We start from the raw sequence: 20,310 nt of genomic DNA, 5'->3' as shown, positions 1-20,310 counted from the left end.
GGGGGGGTGGCGCGGGACAGACGGACGGATGTTCCATACCAAGCTAGTATTATTTAGGTAATTTTCAGTGTTCTGGGAAAACAAACATTTATTCCGTGCGCTAATAGAATACACAAGCACATGCTTCTTTTTCTGCCTTCTTCCATTTCAGAAAACGCAGATGTGTAAGGATACCATACTGACTCAGACCAACGGTCCTTTTTTGCCTGATATTGTTTTTCCAGAGGGACCAATACAACATGATTAGGGAGAGCGTGCAAGTCTAGCCACTTTCTGCAGTACATTCCCCTTCTTACTTCCCCGGCATTCATAATTTTTATAATGGGATGCTAGACTCCGCATCTGTGTCTTTTGGTTTTGATATCTGCTTATGGACTTGTTCCCAAATTTATCTGCTCTGGTTTTGAACCTCCTGATGCTCTGCCTTCACAACCTCTTATGGCAGCAGGTACCAGAAATTTGCAACCTGCTGGTTGTGCAGAAGCACTTTCTTTTCTCTCTTGAACATTTTTCTCTCTCCTATTAGCAGTGCTGAATGCTTCCTACTTTTTATAAAATACTCAGTAAATTGAGCAAATAAAATATTATAAGAATAATACGTTTATGTAAATGCTGGGCAGTATTAGCACTAGGATGATGCAGCTACTGAACATGTGCTCAGTAACGTGCCATTTCTACAGAGATCGTTGCTTTTTTTCACTAGCCAAATATTTTCCAGCATCTGTGGTATCTCTCTCCTGCCTGCTCCCTCATAACTTCCTCACAAGGGAATTATTTTTTCTTGTGGGAATGTCTTAATAAATTAACTTGGTCTCTGAGGAGATGTAAAATTACATGAAGAATGTACATGCCAGTTATGAAAACTTCCTTGACTCCTCTCCAGAGACAAAATAAAAAACTTCCTGCTGCCTACCCAGCCTGACCAAATTGGTCAACAGACACCAGCCATAGCAAGATCTAAAATACCGTCACTATATCAGAGAATCCCAGAATAGATAGACGGTGTTAAATATTTTTACACTAGCTTTTTGTATAGTAAAAGTGTACACATTTCCTACTGTTGTAGTGAACCCGATTCTGCATTACGTTTTGGAGGTGCTTTGCTTTGCATGTGTAGGATGTTAGAATCATAGAATATCTAAAGTTGGAAGAGACTCATAAGGGTCATTGAGTCCAACTCCCTGCTCCTCACAGGACTATCTAAAACTAAACCATATGACTAAGAGCATCGTCCAGACGTTCCTTGACCTCTGACAGGCTTGGTGCCATGACCACTTCCCCAGGGAGCCTGTTCCAGTGGGCAACTATCCTCTCGGTGAAGAACCTTTTCCTAACGTCCAATCTGAACTTCCCCTCACGCAGCTTCGTAACATTTCCTCGTGCCCTATTGCTGGTCACCGAGAGAGGAGATCAGCACTCCCCTCTCTGCTGCCTGCCTTGAGGAAGTGGTAGACAGTGATGAGGTCACCCCTCACCTTTCTCTTCCCCAAGCTGAACAAACCAAGTGACCTCAGCCACTCCTCTTAAGTCTTGCCCTCAAGGCCTTTCACCAACTTGGTCGCCCTCCTCTGGACACACTAATAGTTTGATGTCCATATTGAGGTACCCAAAACTGCACGCAGTACTCGAGGTGGGGCCACACCAGTGTAGTGTAGAGTGGGAGAATCGCCTCCCTCGACCAGCTAGCTATGCTGTGCTTGATGCACCCCAGGGCATGGTTGGCCCTTTTGGCTGCCAGGGCACACTATTGACTCATATTCAACTTGCCATCAACCCAAACCCCCAAATCTCTTTCCTCAAGGCCGTTCTCCAGCCTCTCATCCCCCAGTTTGTATGTATAACCAGGATTACCCACTCCCAGGTGGAGAATCTGGCACTTGCTCTTGTTAAATTTCATACCATTGGTGATTGTCCAGCTCTCTAATCTATGCAGATCTCTCTGTAAGGCCTCTCTACCCTCGAGGGATTCCACAGCTCCTCCTAATTTAGTATCGTCGGCAAACTTACTTAATGTACATTCGACTCCTGTGTCTAGATCATTTATAAAAACATTAAAGAGCACTGGCCCTAAAATTGAGTCTTGGGGAACCCCACTGGTGACTGGCTGCCAGCCTGAAGTAACCCCATTTACTATAACCCTTTGAGCCCAACCTGTCAGCCAATTGCTTACGCAATGTATTATGTACTTGTCTAGCTGTGTGCTGGACAGTTTATCCAGAAGGATACTGTGAGAGACAGTATCAAAAGCTTTGCTAAAATCCAAACCCACCACATATACTGACTTCCCTTGGTCAACTAGATGGGTGACCTTGTCATAAAAGGAAATTAAGTTGGTTAAGCAGGACTTTCCCCTTGTGAACCTGTGCTGGCTATAATCAGTGACTGCGTTGTCTCTCAAGTGTTTTGCAATAACTCCCAGAACAACCTCCTCCATAATTTTACCAGGCACTGAAGTGAGACTGACAGGCCTGTAATTACCAAGGTCCTCCTTCTTATCCTTCTTGAAAATTGGGACAACATTTGCCAGTTTCCAGTTGACTGGGACCTCTCCAGACTCCCAAGACTGATGAAAAATAATGGGGAGAGGTCCTGCAATGACATCGGCCAGCTCTTTCAGTACCCTGGGATGAATCCCATCAGGCCCCATAGATTTATGTGCATCCAGCTGGAGCAGCAAGTCTCGAACAAGTTCAGGGTCAGCTGGGAGTTTATCATACCCCCAGTCATGGTCTTCCAGCACAGGGCTGTGGGGGTCCTAGGGCCCATCATCGGTGTTGAAGAGAGAGACGAAGAAGGCATTAAATGTCTGCGCTTTGTTTACATCCCTATTTGTGAGGTGACCGACCTTGTCAAGCAATGGCCCAACGTTATCTCTGCTCCTCCTTTTGCTTTTAACATATTTTAAAAAGCCCTTTTTGTTGTCCTTCATGGTGCTAGCCAGCTTGAACTCTAATCAAGCTTTGGCCGCACAAATTTTCTCCCTACAGTGGTGAACAGCATCTCTGTAGTCCTCCCATGTCCCCTGTCCTTGCTTCCAAAGTCTATACACCTTCCTTTTCCACCTCAGTTCTAGAAGAAGATCCCTGCTCAGCCAAGCTAGCTTTCTGCCCCACTTGCTTGACTTCTAACACTTTGGAATTGCCTGTTCCTGTGCTTTTAAGAGATGGCTCTTAAAAAGTGACCAGCATTCATGGACCCCAGTACCTTCAAAAGCAGATTCCCAGGGGACCTTACTAACTAGCTCCTTCAGCAGCCCAAAGTCTGTTCTCCCATATCCAGGGTCGAAGTTTTGCTGGCAGTTTGTCTCCTGTCACCAATGATTTGAAACTCAACTACTTCGTGGTCACTGTGACCAAGACAGCCACCAATCACCACTTCGCCCACAAGTCCCTCTCTGTTTACAAATAACACATCTAGGAGGGCACCTTTCCTAATCGGATCCCTTAGTACCTGCACCAAGAAGTTACCTTCAACATGCTTCAGAAGTTTCTTGGACCTGTTTGTCTCCGCTGTGTGATATTCCCAGTTGATGTCTGGGAGGTTAAAATCACCCATAAGGACAAGGGCAGTTGATCCAGAGATATCCCTTAATTCCTTGTAGAATAATTCATCGGTGGTGTTGTCCTGGCTGGGTGGTCGATAGCAGACTCCCACAATAACATCCACTTTATTTGCTTTCCCCTTCCTCCTTACCCAGAGGCGACCTTACTAACTAGCTCCTTCAGCAGCCTGAAATCTGCTCTTCCCACATCCAGGGTCAAAGTTTTACTGGCAGTTTTTCTCCTATCGCCAATGATTTGAAACTCAACTACTTCGTGGTCACTGTGACCAAGACAGCCACCAATCACCACTTCGCCCACAAGTCCCTCTCTGTTTACAAATAACACATCTAGGAGGGCACCTTTCCTAATCGGATCCCTTAGTACCTGCACCAAGAAGTTACCTTCAACATGCTTCAGAAGTTTCTTGGACCTGTTTGTCTCCGCTGTGTGATATTCCCAGTTGATGTCTGGGAGGTTAAAATCACCCATAAGGACAAGGGCAGTTGATCCAGAGATATCCCTTAATTCCTTGTAGAATAATTCATCGGTGGTGTTGTCCTGGCTGGGTGGTCGATAGCAGACTCCCACAATAACATCCACTTTATTTGCTTTCCCCTTCCTCCTTACCCAGAGGCTTTCAGCTGTGTTGAGACTGAAAGGATATTGCCACATCCTTTCAGTCCTCTGATATTACCTAACATTCTGGCTTTCATTGAGACTTCTCCAGCTGCTATCCCTTCAAAGCATGAGACACAGCAAGGCAATTGATGAAGTGCTGTTAAATTATAAGAAAGAAAAGTAGGATAGACAGTGGTTTTTAAGTAAAGATGAGGTCTGTAGCTCTAAACTGATGGCATCGTGATTGAGACTGTTAATCCAGAAAAAGTATTTTAAAATACTCAAGAAAATACTTTTTAAATTAAATATGTATCTGAAGTTCCCATTTTTTAAGATTTATACATTTTCTTCTAGCCAAAACCAACTGGTGTATTAGGTACAGTAAACAAACCATTATCTGCAACTGGAAGGAGACCGTATATTAGAACTACAGGATCAGAGACTGGAAGCAATATCAGTGTAAACTCTGAGCTGAGCTCTTCTGCGGGAAACAGATCAAGGTACAGGAGTTTGACATTTCTTTCATCAACTCTTTACTTCACGTTCTCCTGTGTGCTTGCATGTTTTAGGACAGGAGATGGTTTGGTGTGTGTGCCTATGTGTTTGAAAAGTGTCTTTATTTTGTCCATTTTAAAAAAATACAGTAATTCTCTCTAGGTAAAACCTCCATCTTTGCTTTTTGTTTTGGGGTTTTTTTAGTAGACAGAAATTCAGTACAGTGTTTAGGTGTAGCCTGCCTGTAATTACATATAATAAGCAGAAGAGATGCTATAGTGTCTGAAACTTTGGTGGTTAATATTCATAATATTTTTACATCAGAAAATACATTAATTGAAGAGACCAGCCGTAGTTAATACTAGAGATTTTCAACTCACACATTTTTGATGTATAAATTAGGATTAATACTGATGGGTAACAAGAAACATTTTTGATGTAGAGGAAATATTCTGACCTATTTAAGATTAAGAACAATTAAAAAGAGCTTGCTGAAGAGGACCAGGATCTCAGTGGAAAGATGCAACATATGATTGTAATATTCAGTCTTTCTTCTAGTAAGTGTTATTTTTATGTGCATCCAGAGTTTTTAAATTTGTCATAAATCTGGAGAAACAGTTTACACTTTCAAATTTTAAGATTGTTTAATTTGTTTTGGAATTGATTAACTGGCTAAGATAAAAGGTTAAAGAAAGTAGAGAAAGTCAACTTTAGTTGCTACATTTCGTAAGGCCAAAGGGAAGTATAACTCAGTTCAGAATCTGTTCTATAAATGTGTATGATATATACTGTAATAATTTTGATTATTTTTTAAACTATTTTGTTTTTAAAACTACTGCAAGTTTGTGTAAATTAACTTGAAGTTTGAGCATTGCTGGTCTTTTGGTTTTTTTTCCTCTTCACTACCTTTGCCCGTATCGGCTTTTTCTATCTGGAAAAAGAACACAGCCTCGTTTAGAGCATTGGTCTCAAGTTTGCAAAAAGAATTATATGGCATTATGTCTGTGATAAGGGATTTGGCTCGGTGACTAGCCAATCCCTTTCAGACCTTTCCCAGTTCAGACCTTTCCCAATCTCCCAGTTCTGGGAAAGAAAATGTAAGTGTGGACTCAGGCAAATTCAACTCTTTTTAAAACTAATTTAGCCTGTCTGCATTGATTTTTTTTTTTTTTTTTTTTTTCTTTTAAATAATTGCAAACATTTTTCCTCTTTTGTTCTGTATATTTCGGTTTTATTTTGTCTTCAATTATGCTACCAGGGAACAAAGTTCAGATATATCAGAAACTGGGGTCAGTGAAAATGATGAAAATCCCGTGAGGATCATTTCAGTCACACCAGCAAAGACAGAACCTGTGAAAAACAAGGTATGTCTGGGGATTTTATGGACTGTATCTCTATAATAAGCTTGGAATTGGGGGTTTATTCAGTACACATCACTGCAGGTGGTCTCTGAGGAACTGGTAATGTCTGATTTCATTTCATGTAGTTATATCACTTTCCTACCCAATAGAAGACGCTTTATTTTCAAAACTACTCTTCATTTTATCCAGAATAATTAATAGAGCTCATGTGCTCAAAAACAGCACAGGCAAATCAGAAGAGACTTCCTTCTTTTTTCTAAAATTCCAAAAGATTCCCACCTTTATTCTATGTTTTCCAGTATAAATAACAGTAAGGCTGTGATTCAGAGTGAAAGTTGACACCTGTAGCTTTAACTGAAGATATTTCCAGGAAAATTTCAAGTGGTCCTCTATCATGAAATAAATATTTAAGTTTTGGATTGTGTCACAACTAAAGTATTATTTAAACTTTGAGGATTTTTAATGGTTTCCCCCCTCCTGTTAGAGAGAGAAGATCATGCCTAAATCGTAATCATTTTTTAACTTATAAAACATACAGTTGCATGAAGTTTAACAAAGGTGAATGTGAAGTTCTGCACCTGGGATAGATTAAACTCAAGCAGCAGTACAACACGCTGGGATATGCCTGGCTGGGGTGTAGGTTGGCTGAGAAGGACCTGGGGGACCATCCCAGTGGACAACCAGTGGAGCATGAGTCGGCAGCATGCCTTTGGCAGCCGTGAGGGCAAGCTGGGTCCTGGGCTGCATCAGCAAGAGTGTAGCCAGCAGATTGAGGGATGTGATTATTCCACCCTATTTGGCATTCATTAGGCCACACCGAGAATACTGTGTCCTCCCCAGTTCAACACAGATACTGAAAAACTGGAAAGAGCTTTGCAGAGAGCCATCAACATGATAAAAGCTTGGAGTAGCTGTCGTATGAAGAAAGGTTGAAAGTGTTGGGCTTGTTCAGCCTAAAGGAGAGAAGCCTTGGGGGGCTCTAATCAGTCTTTCAATATCTAAAAGGTATTTATGGAGAAGATAGAAGTACTCTCTTCTAAGGCTGCCTGGTGACAGGACAAAAGGCTACAGGCAGAAGTTGCTTCAGAGGAAATTCCATCTGGATGCAAGTGGAAAAAAAAAAAAAAAAATCTACATTTTGAGGAAAATTAAACACTGGAATAGGTTGCGTAGAAAAATGGTGGAATGTCGCTGTTCATGGCTTGGCTTGTCAAGGGCCCTGGATAAACCCTGAGGCCCTGCTTCCAACAGAAGGTTTGACCAGATGATTTCCAGAGGTCACTTCCAACCTAGATGATTCTGTGATTCTAAAATCAAAATAGGTTTTTGTAGTAATGTAGGGATACATAGGTGGTTCATGCTGTATGCATATTAAGAAATTATATATCTACTCAGTCTTTTTTGAATAGATGAAATCAGAGTAATAAGCAGGTGTTTTGGATTTGTATTATCACATAGAAAAGTTAGCTTTTTTCTTAATCTTTTAAAATAACATCCACATGATATTCACACCCGTGAGCTAATGAAGAAGAAAAAATTCTTGCCCAAATTTCAAAGTATGGTTCCTTTTTTCTTCTTTTTCCCCAAAATAGGGTTCTTCTGAAAAGCTAGAGAAGTTGTACAAAGCATTTATGAAATAAATCTTCAAAAATGCTTTCTAGGTTCTTGAAATCTGACTTTAGTTGAAATTTTCAAAGAGTGGTTATCTGTAAAGTTCTCATGAATAGGAGTTGTATATGTCTGCTATGAAGCTGCTAGAACAGTAATAAAGATTACAGATACTGCCTGACTTACTTAAACATTTAAGAAATAATGGTAGAATATTTAACAAAAAAGTCCTTGGTTCAGACACAGCACTTATAATAGTGAGTGGCCTTAGCTGGTGTGTTTGAAATAGCTAAGTCATCCCAGCCATACTTCTTCAGTACCCTTTCCTCTGCCCCTCCTCCTAACTGTTTTGGAAGCCAGCGTTCAAATGAAGGTCCAGCATCCAGTCGCTTCCTCTTTATTTCCATATGAATACATTTCTGTGGAGAGACTTACATTGCCACCACCCTTTCTGTTTCACATATACAGACACTGCTTCATGAAATTTAATCACTTCCATTACCTTGTTCAGTGTAATGAGAAAAACATGCATGTAGGGCATACCTATTCAGACATGACAAAGAATTAATAGACAGCAAATCTCATTTGTGACTAGGTCTTACTCCCTTTTCTTCCCTGCAAGCCTTGTTTTCTTCCTTTTACTGGTATTTAGGGGTTTAGTAATTTGTACCTTCACTGAAGGTTCGTCTCAGAATTTGCATATATTGAATTAAATATCATTTACCGTACCAGAATCTTTACTCTTGCTCCTCAGTTCTCTCCTGTCAGTTGGCGTCTGTCCTGTCAGTTGGCAAAGAGGCAGTAAAAGGAGCTTGTCCAGAAGAACCGTCATGGGAGAAGCTGAGATTATTAGTCTTTTGGCAATATCACTTTCAAGCAACTAAAAGATACATTGAGTGCAGATATTAACATTACACATAGTGTAGAAAATCTTTTTGCAAGGTTAACGTCCGAAATCCCATTTAATAAAACTTTTTATTCGGTCTAAGCCCATGTGATGTGTTCTTACAAAGAACACTTACTTTCTGTTTTATAAACTCATGTTTTTGTCAGAGGGAAGTAACAATTTGAGTTTGCCTTTGGGAATCTTTTTTTTCTTCACGTTTATGACTTTTATGTTCTAGGAGATTAATTCTGATCAGGCTACACAAGGAAACAGCACTGAACGTGGGAAAAAAAGAACAGCAACAGCATCTGGAACTGAGAATATTCATCAAAAACCGGAAGAAAAAAATGTAGATGAAACAGGACCATCACTCGCAGCAAAAACCAGGAGAGGGCGTCCACCCAAACCTGAACCTCAGGGTACCACTGCAAAAAATGAGGAAACAAATAAACCACCTGTCAGGGGAAGGAAAAGGGCAGCAGTCAGTCAAGAAAGTCCAGGGAATTTAGAGGCAGGTAACGCCAAAGCACCAAAACAGCAAGACGCAGCAAAAAAGCCAGCAGCAGCACAGAGACAAATTGATCTACAAAGGTAAAAACAAATAAATAAATAAAACATGTCTGGGTGGGGTGGGTCTTTTCTGTCTCAAGATAGACCCTGAAATTGCAATTATAACAGATCTAGCATATGTAAAAGGGCACAACTAAACCACAATGATTGATAAATATCGTGGTCCAACATATATTGTGTTGTGTTCTGTTCTATTTTTCAAATTTAAGTACCGGGGCAGCTGGAATTGGAGAACTGAATTTGTTTGGTCAGAACAGGGTAATCTAATCTGTTTTCACCAAATTGTATTTTTTGTCTGTTGCATCCTGGTTCCCCTTACTAGCATGGCTATGTAAAAGAACTAAGAGTTGAGGGTATTGCAAGTGAATTCAGTAATGCCAGGTACACAGGAATTCAGGTGCTCTGCTTCAGTTCATTGATAACAAAGGCTTGAAAATTGACCATCTGTAATGAACAGAACAATTTGTAATTCTAACTGTAATTCTTTTTTGATATTTTGGGTCTGTGCTTGTTTACTGTTACTATTAACAAATTTTTAATATATGTATTTTTAAGTAAATCAAAAGCAGAATTTGGAACTGTGTAAACTACAAATCAGCTCTTGGATGATAATTTATTTTTCTGTACTCTAGTGTTTAAATGTGGTGATTTGATTTCCAATATAAACAAACCAGAAACGCTCATAAACACTGAGATATTCGTTTAGCTGAATCTGATACAATAATAATTTTAATGCAAAAGTGTCCAAAGTTGCAGAGCAATAAGATAAGGTCAGCAAACCAGTGTGTTGGAAGAAATCGCAATTTAATCTAAAGGAAGAAAGAATCATTAGAACGGTTTCTTTCTGGAGATTTTGTAAGTTGAAGATCTTGCAGAGAACCTTGATCAAAAAGAATTACCTTTGCCTCTCACAGCAAGGTTCATATACTAGTAAATTGTCAGTCTTTCAAGAGACTAGTATTTGTGTATTGCCTTGCAATGCTTGTTTCATACATCAGATTTCTTAAGTCTTCATAACAAACTGCACTATCCATAGCCTTAAATAAGCCACCTGTATCAGATAGCTTCTTTGAAATATGTAATACCTCAGTGTTTCTTGGAAAAAATACCAAAACATTGTTAACGTTTTTCAGAAGCCAGGTGCTTGGAAGTGATGGAGATTCACTGTTGGAGATAGACTCAAGTCCAGAATATTCCCAAAATGCAATGGATCTTTTTAAGGCCTGTGGGAGCAGCCAGGAAGATACTGAGGATACAGAGATAGCAGAGGGAGGCTTCCTTAAGGTGTAGCAGGCATCTTATATAGGACAATTCTGTGTTTTTATTGTAGCTTATACAATAGGGAATTAAAGAAATTTTTCTGTCGTCTAGAAAAATGTATGTAAAAATAGCTGTTTGATAGATTTTTTTTTTTTTGCCTTTAAGTAGACATGTACATGTTACTGTAAATATTTGAAAAACATTTGAATTAGTGCTTGTTCTTAAGTAAGACAGGCTATTTTTATAAACCTGGGTAATTAAATATAGTTAATTAGAACAAGTTACCATTCTTATTCTCTGATTCCAGTGAAAGTTATGGATAAGTGTATTTCTGTTTATGCTGAAAAAACATTACTCAGTTATGGAATTATTATTATTCAACTTGTGCATTTCCAAGTCTATCAGGAAGTTGTGCTATTCAATAGGGAAATTCAGTTATATTCAATTAATTACGTAATTGTTGAGAAGATACAAGATAAGTTGGAAGAATCACAGTATAAAGAGTGTAAAAGCTAAAATGTTAACAATATAGTAGGATTTTGATTCAGAATCAATTGTAATTTCCATGTCCTTATGATTAACTTCTATTTCCTTTTCTCCCCCCCCAAAAAGGTAAAAAGAAAACTCACTCGAAAAGGGAGGAAATGAAGGCCAAATAAAGGCATGCTCCAAGCTTCTGCAAAAACTAGGATTCAGAAATTTCCTGTACAGGAACTGAAATTACTTCAAAACACACAGCTTTCAGCTCTGAAACCAGAAGGAAAACTATGCTTCCCTTTCACATGAAATTAATCCTTCTCAATGGAAATGTAAAGCAGAAACTCTTGAGAAAGAGGCTAAAAGCATCTGTACTTATTTCCCCAGAGACTTTTTTTATGAAAAGTCAATAATTAAGCAAATTGCTTAACACTTGGTTCCAGTTCCTGCATTCTGGAGTTTAAAAGTGTATTTACACCATTAATTTTCATGCTGCATTTTTTTTTAAAGAAAGTCAGAGGAGGTCCTTACACTGACATTGAAAATTCATGACCCTAGAGCCAGGTATTCCCATGTTTCACAGAAAAAGTAGAAGTCTACTGAATGGATTTTAAACAAGACTAGAGGAAAAAAAAATCACAAAAAAAAATTTTTTTGCTTTACTTTTGGAGACTGTTTTATGTATAATTCTTTCTGCCTGCCTACTTTTCTGCAAAAATAAGATGTACAGATTTCAGTTCCCTGCTATGAAAAGTCATGTGGTGGCAATTTTATAAATGTTGCTTTCTGATTTTTATCAGAGTGGGAAAGTAATCACTTAAAATTATTATTAATTCGCAAGTAGACATTTCATTTTTTAATTTTCCCTCCATTTTAGTTTAATATAATTTGCAATAAATGTACATATTGATGTTTGTTTTATAAAAACATATATCACTTTTAAGTGTTTTTACTCCTGCGGTTCTGTTGGAATATTCTAAATTTTAAAGGAGTAAAGACAGTCCAGCATTTGATTTTATAACGTTTGTCACCAGATTTTTATTATTGATGTAAAGAAAAAAAAAAATCGATTTTTAAAAATAGTTGGACTTCGGCAGCTTTGTAAGGAAAGTTGGAAATGTTTAGGATTGCTCTCAATTTTAAGCATTGTGCTGATTGGAAGTAAGTCTGTTTTGCATTTTGTCTTCCTGTCCAGGCTCATTTTTTAATGTTTATTTTAGACGATTGTTGCATCAATATTATGTTTCCTGGCATTGTTCAGCATAGATACAGTGTACACTTTTATGTACACATGATCATATTTAAGTTTGTTGCATAAAATAAACGCTTCTAGGTGTCATGTGGCAGTCTTTTTTTAATTTTTTTTTTTTTCTTTCACAGAAGACTACTTGCTATATCTGCGCATGGTCTTGGACGTTCATAGAAATACTGTGTTGAGCAAAGAAGTTGTAATGCAGACAGTTACATAGTTAAAAAGATAGGTTTTTAGGTGAAGTTACATCGCTTTATCTTGTAAAGTTGTATGGGAAGAAGGGGGTTGGTCTGCAGAGTGACAGTGAACAGTTCACTTTGTTTCCCTGTGCCTCAGTTCCCCATTTCTCTTCTGCAAATTGTTTTGAAATCCCTTGATGCATTGTAGAAGAGCTGGATACTGTTGACATTAGTTAAGGATTACTTGCTCTCCTAAAATGGATAGGGTGCGGTTGTGTGCTGTTAAACAATGACTAAGTCTCTCTTATCGAGTGTTTAACTGGTGTTACAGTTATTTTTCCTCTGTAACAGAGAAAATCAGACTCTCTTCACAAAGCAGTATATGCAACTCTTTTTCTAAAGCAATCTGTGATGCTTTGACTTGAAGGATTTGAAATGCTTTTGATAGAGGGAGACTGGGAGATTTTAAAAGCATTTAATTACACATCCATCAGGGTTTTGATTTCTAAAACTGAAATAATTTCACAAGATGGATTTACTGATCCACATAATGCAGTTTCTTTTTAGTGTTCTGGTCGAATACTTCCCTCATGCAAAAGTTACAGTATTTTGCTTTAAACCAATTTTAAAATGCTTTTGATAGAAGTGTTTAGGTGCTACCTAAAAAAGAAACTCTCTTTTAGAAATAAGCTAGTGGTGTGCCTCTAACAATGATTTGAAATCTGCACTTGACAAATCTTGCAAATATTCAGAACTGTTTCCAAAAGCTTTGATTTTTTTGAAGTGGATAATTGTTGGGGTTTTTTCTTTTTTTTCTTTTTTTTTTTCTTTCTTCTTTGGTCAGTTTTTAATCAGTTCAAATGTCGCGTTACTCAAGGAATCATCACAGAATAACTTAGGTTAGAAGAGGTTTCTGGAGGTTCGGTGCCATGCTCAGAGCAGGGTTTTCAGTTGTCTTTTTACAAGCAGTGTTATGTAGAGTTTCTTTCTTCTGTTTTCTTTAAAGGGACAGTTGAGTTACTTCCGTATGTTGATTATCAGTATAGTCAAAGCAAATCAGTACATTCATGCAGTAAATTATGCTGGGCATAATTGGCGGAGCAAAAATGCAGCATACAAACTATAGGAAAGGTCTACTGGTGGCCCACTGGTTTCTTTTCAGAACTTGCTCCAGACAAGGCTATGTACAGAATTTCTCTGCCTGCCCCCACTACCCCCTCGCCAAAGTCCTGAGAGCACCCATGGTACAGCTGAGAGTTGCCTCAGCGATGGACGTCTTTTTGTAAGAACAGTATCCCCTAAGGCCAGGGATCATTACAGCAGTCTTGCCTGTGATAGCAAGTAGTTGGAACCGTCAGCCTTTATAACAAATACAGGGAAGTACAGGCGTAATTTTTATAAATACGTAATTTATGCATTGCTAGTACTACTTCTGTTGCTTTAAAAATAAAATCTATTAAAGACTAATCAGTATAAAACTATGGAATTGAAGGCAAATTATTCCAAAGAAAGAGGTGGGGGTTTTGTACTTGGCCATATATGAGTTTTTAAATATTTTACATATGAATGGGGATTCTCTCATTGTAATAAGAAAACTGATGCTCAGAGTTTTTCACTTGTTAATGTGTGATAAAGAATAAAAGGAAGCCTGATAAAACCCAGTCTTTATGGCTTTTATCCAGTGTAGCATTTAAAGGTGCTGAGGTTTCACGTTCAGTTACATAGTTAGAGCTAAGTTCTCATCATCTTTAAGTTCCCATCTTCATAAAAGTGTGGCTTTGTTTCTTAGCGGACATACATTTATTTTTGTTTCTTTGTGTCCTCTGATGCCTGGACTGCACGGCTTTCGTAACAGTAAGACAGGAAGGCTGTTTTGAGAACATACTTCGTAACGTACTAAATTAAACCTCTACCGCTCAACAAAATTAAATCTGAATAGTTGTTTTAAACAAAATAATAATGTTTTCTAGAGCAATCTTAAACAGGAAAAATAATATGCATTACAAATTTTTTCTGCACATGCTGACAAGCCTTTAAGTTTTACAACTGATAAATAATAAATCCTTATCTAAAATGTACTTCCAGCCATTAGATACTTAGCACACATTGTTGGACCAAGCTCAACATCAGACTGGCTCTTGAGTTTCCGGTTGGCTGATGGGGCTATCACAGCTGAACCGTCTCCTGGGAAGATCCGAAAAGATTTGGGATCACCAAACATTTGCAATACACAGGAAATTTGCTTCTTTAAGAAACCATCCATGTGGATCCTAGTCCGCTTGCATGTGTGCTGCATTCTTATATTTATCAGCAGTAATAGGTTGGTTTGTGCATGGAAATCAAGTCCCAAATCGTTGCTCAAGGAAGTAGCCCAAACTAAAGAAGCTGGACTATGAAATCTACTTGCCAGCCAGGCTGCAGGTGTGCATAGCTGATAACCAAGCATTAGTCACAGAGTAGCTGCTCTCAGCCCAAGGAGTTGTATCTCGGTGCAGGAACAGGTTTGCATAGGGAATAGCAAGGTGTTAAACGGCAGTTAGCGAAGTCCTTCTGTGCAGCAGCACTTGATATGTCCCTTGAAGCCTTCCCCTGCTTAAATTTCTGACAAGGAGGGAATCATCCTGCCGATAAGTGCCCCAGGTACTCAAATGGTCAGAGGGAGGCTCAGATAGTAAGATAAAATACTCCTATAAAGACTAAGAGCAGCTTCCATTCCTTAAAGAGTTTTTAAGCCCGACATTCCCCGGATCCATTTGCCTTGGTTCCTGGAAGGCAGCAGACAAGACCGGACTTCCTCAGGAGCAGAACTTGGAAGTCCTGGTATAGAAGCAGAGGCAGTGGCTGACAGCCTCTCCCTTCCCTGCTCCACAGCCTGGGTCAGGAGAGTGCATCCAAAATTTCTTATTCATGTAGTTTTACCACATGGGAGACCAAAGGGCATGAGCGACCCAGTTTCTCTCTTCGATCTCGCACTCTGTGGTCTTCTGTTCCTAACTGAAGATGGCCAGTCCCATGGCTCCTGTCAGAGATTCCTTAGGACCAAGTCACTGTGGTGACCCACAGGATGACTACTTGCACAAAGCTGCCTCACTAGAATATTTTAAATTCAGAGTAGGAACATCTCTCACTCAAGGCAAGTTCCCAGCCTTATTTTCTGCAGTCTGAAAGGAAATGAGCAAGTTTTTGGCATTTGCAGCTGCTTCTGAAGAAACGAGTGGGACCACAGCAAAAGGTCGGTTCAGCCTTGTTCCAGTTCAGATAACCTCCCCCTCACTCAGGCTACACAAGCCGAAGAAGCAGCCATGATTACTCCAGTAATTGGTAGGAGCAGCATTGCACCTGAACTCAGCTGGCATCACATGTGCCTAAAGATGACGTGAGCGCATTCCTTGGAGCCTTGGTGTCACGTGCTTGACACAAACTGCACATGAAGAGTTGCTGGAACTGCTGCCTGCAACAGGCAGTGTGCAGTCATCGTACCATTGCCCTGGAAGAAGTCCTCCTGCTAACCTGATGGAAAGACGTTTCTGACCCGCAATAGAGCATCTTCTCTGTTTCTGCCTAGCAAAAGTCATGACAAACTTTTATCAGGGAACTGTCTTGACTGTGCAATGGCTGGGTATTGCGAGCCAACAGGAGGAAGAGTCAGGACTCGTGCTGACCCCTTTAGCTTTGGCAAGAAATGATTCTGTGACTCTTAAGAAGCCGTTCAACTTTGAACCTGTTGGATTCATCGCCAGCTGCGCAGCTAGATCCACGGTCAGCAGAGCTGAGACATCCATGGGCAACACAGATGGGTAGCGCGGTTGAGTCCTGTGTTACTTGATGAGGAGGGACAGCCATCAGGAGACACGTCTGCTTTTCAGTGGAGCACCGAGGTTATCTGAACTAATTCGTAACTCACTGAAGTCATGCAGGCAGCAACGTAGTCTCAGCAGCATGTCAGCTGGGGCAAGAAGCATGACCAAATAACTTTGCGTACACTGAGCGTCCTCCTCCCACGACAAGACTGTTATTTCAACAGCCACAAGAGCTCAGATGTGTGTTCATAACGCTGCAAGGCAGGCATGCTCCAGAACAAGAAATACACGTTTTTCTGCTTAAGGTCAATTCTCCTCTGGTAGCCCTGGAAGCGGAGATTGGTGCATGTTGACCATGATGCACCAAAGCTTCTGAGGCAAGAAATGGCGGGCGATTATGGCTGAGTTGCTTTGGTGTTGGGTCCGATTGCTGTAAAGCAGGTGGGTTATCACTGCGTGCTCTAGAAACTTCATAGGCTATAATCTGATTTCTCACCTTGGCATGGCATAGTTGCAACAGCCAGTGTCTGGCTGGGCAGCGGGCACGTAGTCTGGCACCCTACCCCAAGGAAAGCTGGGATGCTCAGAATATGTTGCCCTGCGGTACGAGTGAAAACTCAAAATACCGTTTGCTTTGCTATATATTCAGGTGCCTCTGCATCATCCATCTCAGTACTGCCCCCAAACTGGAAACGGGGTGGGCTTACACTAGTGGCAGAGGTCTGAGCCATCAGTCTTCTCCTCTCAGGAGGTTTACGTGCTGTCTCCAGAGCGTGTGCAGGGTGCCCTGCATGGACGCTGCACTGCTGCCTGCTCCCTGCTGCCCACAGATAAGCTCTTCTTCACTGCCTGCAAAATTAGGAGAGGTTGTCACCGCCCAAGTAATTCATGCCATTGCCTCTTGGCTGCTTCCATTGCTGAATGTTCCCAGGAAAGGAGAGAGCAATCTGTCGTCTGGATAAATTATTCTGGATGGTGGTAGCAGTGATCACTGTTCATCCTTCCTCATGCCATTACACCAGGACAGGATTCAGGCTGGGACATGGACAAGGAAGCCATCTGCAGACCCTGGGAGTGGACATGACCGCAATACCTCTGTACCTTTCTTTAGCGCCCTTTCCCATTTCCTTTTCTCAACTTTCCGGCCGCAGTACCTTGCTTCCTGGCTATTCTTCAAGGCCCTCTTTGTTGTATCCATCCATGCCTGCACATTGCATCTTCTGCATTACCTTCAAGTCTTTCTCTACGTGAGTTTAGCTTCTAGTATAAAAGGATTTGGGGAGAAAGAGGACTCTGTGCCGTGATTCAGTTCTGATGCTTCTGGGGAGATGCATTCACGGTTTACCAGGCTCTGCATTAGTAACAAGATTTTAAACTCTGCTTTTCCCACAAGGACTCTCCAGGTTCAGAGTCCTCCCCAATTCAACACAGGTTGCTGCTGTTACTTGCTCCCTTCATCAAGCGGGGAGTTGTTTCTCACAGCGCACCTGCCATGCAGATTCTGGCTCTGGTAACCTGTATGTTACCGTAATGTCACCAGGTCTATGAGCCACACATAGTCATCTCAGGAGCTGCCTGAGAGTCCGTCAACATGCATTGAATGGCCAAATCTCCAAATCCTTTAGGGAAATTTTCTGGTCATCTGGACTATTACAAGCTATGACAGGAGATCCAGCATTCCCCCCACCCAAAAGTAGTGTGTATTTATTTTTGATGCTTTCTGGTTTCCACAGGTGTATGAAACACCAAACCGTCACAGACTGTACATACCAAGCATGGTGGCAGTTATAGTCCTGTTGTGTTGACTATGAGGTAGACATGGTCATCTGATCTCTCTGGCTTTCCAAGTTTCAAAGACATCTTCCTGGCAAGATCGTCCATCAGAGCGTATCAATGTGTATAAATACCTAAATGGGAGAGTGTAAACAAACGGAGCCAGGCTCTTCTCATTGAACACTCATAAAGTTGTGCTTGGAGGTACATTCCTAGAGAAATGGGTGGGTGTTTGATTTATTTATTTGAGTGTTTGGCTCCAAGTCCTCAAAAATGATGATGATTGTTTCCATTGAGCATTGCTTGAGCTTGGTCTTCTATAGGCAAAGTTGTGTCAGGAGCTTCACCTCGCAGTAGGAGCTTTTCCCTCTCATTTTCTCTTCCTGCCGATCCTGGGTTTTTTTTGCCACAACAGTGGTTTATAACACCAAGTTCAACATGTCAGTGGAGCTCGGATCCAGTAAGGACGGCATGTGGGAATAACGCAAGGGCTTTTTTGTATAATCTCCTGCAACCTTCAGGCACCACCCCTGCCAATGCACTGACGCAGCAGATGTTACTGAAATCCTTCTAAGTAGGATAATGGAGGGAGCTTTGACCTACTTAAAAAAAATAATTAAAACAATATATTTTATTACAGTTCAAGCTGGCAGCAGCTTCCGTAATGTCCAAGAGGTTGCATGCGTGGCAGAAGCTTTTGCAGTAGCAGAGCTGAGACGGCAGGACTCTGCTGTGGACCGGCAAGAGCGGCGCTGCAGGGACGTATAGTGTGTAGGTGCTGGGCTCAGCCTACACGCAGCTGCAGCCCCCGTCCCGGCTGCCGGGGTCTCGGGGCTTGTCGGGGCCCGCAGTCCAATGCTGCCTGGCAGGGCGCCTGGCGTGGGGCTGGCTGGGGTCGCGGTGCTGGACGGGACCTGTCCCGCTTCATCACCGTGCACAGAGGAAGAGCCCCGTGCCGCCTTCACAAGTGACTTGGGGCAGAGAAGCACCTAACTCCCGCCGTGCACCTCTGCATGTTTTAAGGGCCTAAACAGGCGAGTGCTTATTCCCTAAGCCACAGCTACTCTTAGCACGCGCTCAGCATCGTGGCCACCCGAATCGCCGGGCGCCTGGACCTCCACCTGTGCTGGGGGCACACGCCTGACCCGACCCACAGCAGAAATGAGAGAGGTGCCCCTCCTGGGAGAGCAGAGGGCTGGAACGGGCCCTGGGAAAATTTCCAGCCCAAACTTATTCCTGACCAATTAATACCAACCTGAGATCATGTCCCTTGTACCTGACCTGGCCACAGAGAAACGCCCATCGCTGCATCCACCCGCTTGACTCATCACCCCCCCAGGCTGGCTGCAGGCTGCTGCTCCCTGAGGGTCTTCGCATGCCGTAGGGAGGGGGATGGGCACCACCGATGCTGTGCCACCACTTCGTCCCCACCGCCTCGCTCCATCTCCTTATATGCTTTCTCCAGGCATGTTGTGTCTGACCAACACAACCCTTTCCCATGTAATCATCAGGTATAAGATACTATTTGGCCATTTTGAGGGCACCTCTACCTCCAGAGCTAGTCACAGGCATAAGGGCCTTCCTATTAAATTTAGTAAGACAGACTTGCCATCTTGTTCAGATCTCAAGAGATCAAGTCTGTTTGTTGTTCGGTCACTCTTCAGCCTTGAAATCCCTTAACAGCCCTGGTAAGTGTTCCTCCTCCAAAAGACCACTTACCCTGTTGTGCCCAAGCGCTTCCCCTGCCTCTGTCCGGGGAACTGCACCACAGGCCACTCATTGCCTCTGCCGAGGGAGCGAGGGAGGGTTTCTGCTCTTACGGCTTCTCCTTGCATACATTTTTTTTCCTGAAGATGGTTTTGGAAGCTGCCCAAAGCAGTTGGCCAAGATGATATCAGAATTTCATTTGACTCGGCATCATTGAGCTGCTTTCTTGCCAAATCATCATACCTTTAAGCAAAAACATCTTTTTTTTTAACCTTTTTGCGATCAAGAAGGCTTTGTCATTTCACATCTACAGGATGTGGCCCTTTCGTGTCTGTTTATTTGCTTCTTCTGCAGAGACATGGACAGACACAGTCACACCCCCCACCACCCCAGCCCCACCAGTCCACGATCGCCTGGGCAGACAGCAGGCTGCCTCCAGCCCCTTGGACCCGGACCCAGCACTCCAGCTGTGCCTGGCCTCACCAGTGCCGAGCAGAGGGGCAGGATCAGCGCCCTCGGCCTGTTGGCAAAGCTCCTCCTAATGCAGCCCAGGATACTGTTTGCTGCCTTTGCCACAAGGGCAGGTTGGTGGCTCATGTTCAGCGTGGTCCAGGTCTCCAGCCCCCAGGCCCTTTTCTGCCGAGCCGCTTTCCAGTTGCCCCAGCATGTACTGGGCCTGGGGTTGTTCCTCCCCAGGTGCAGGACTCTGCAGTTCCCCTTGCTGAGCTCCTCACAGGTGAGGACCATTCACAGGTGAGGAGAACAGCACATGAACAATACAA

General features: G+C 41.9%; 1 protein-coding gene across 2 annotated transcripts in view; it reads left to right on the top strand.

The window, feature by feature from the left end:
• The window catches only part of PDS5A (PDS5, regulator of cohesion maintenance, homolog A (S. cerevisiae)), a 53,271-nt gene extending 41,115 nt beyond the window's left edge, over positions 1-12,156 (top strand). The window contains exons 28-31 of one of the 2 annotated variants that reach the window (XM_009574282.1): positions 4,515-4,660; positions 5,914-6,019; positions 8,749-9,101; positions 10,953-12,156. In XM_009574282.1, the coding sequence (XP_009572577.1) occupies positions 4,515-4,660; positions 5,914-6,019; positions 8,749-9,101; positions 10,953-10,956 (609 nt within the window). In that variant the 3' untranslated portion in view covers positions 10,957-12,156. Of the gene's footprint in view, positions 1-4,514; positions 4,661-5,913; positions 6,020-8,748; positions 9,106-10,952 lie in introns of those variants that run through there. The other variant, XM_009574354.1, reaches the window with a different exon arrangement.
• Positions 12,157-20,310: the final 8,154 nt, after the last annotated feature.

Source organism: Fulmarus glacialis, unplaced genomic scaffold (assembly GCF_000690835.1).
Source record: "Fulmarus glacialis isolate BGI_N327 unplaced genomic scaffold, ASM69083v1 scaffold5160, whole genome shotgun sequence".
Taxonomy (NCBI): domain Eukaryota; kingdom Metazoa; phylum Chordata; class Aves; order Procellariiformes; family Procellariidae; genus Fulmarus; species Fulmarus glacialis.
This window is presented reverse-complemented; position numbering and strand designations above follow the sequence as displayed.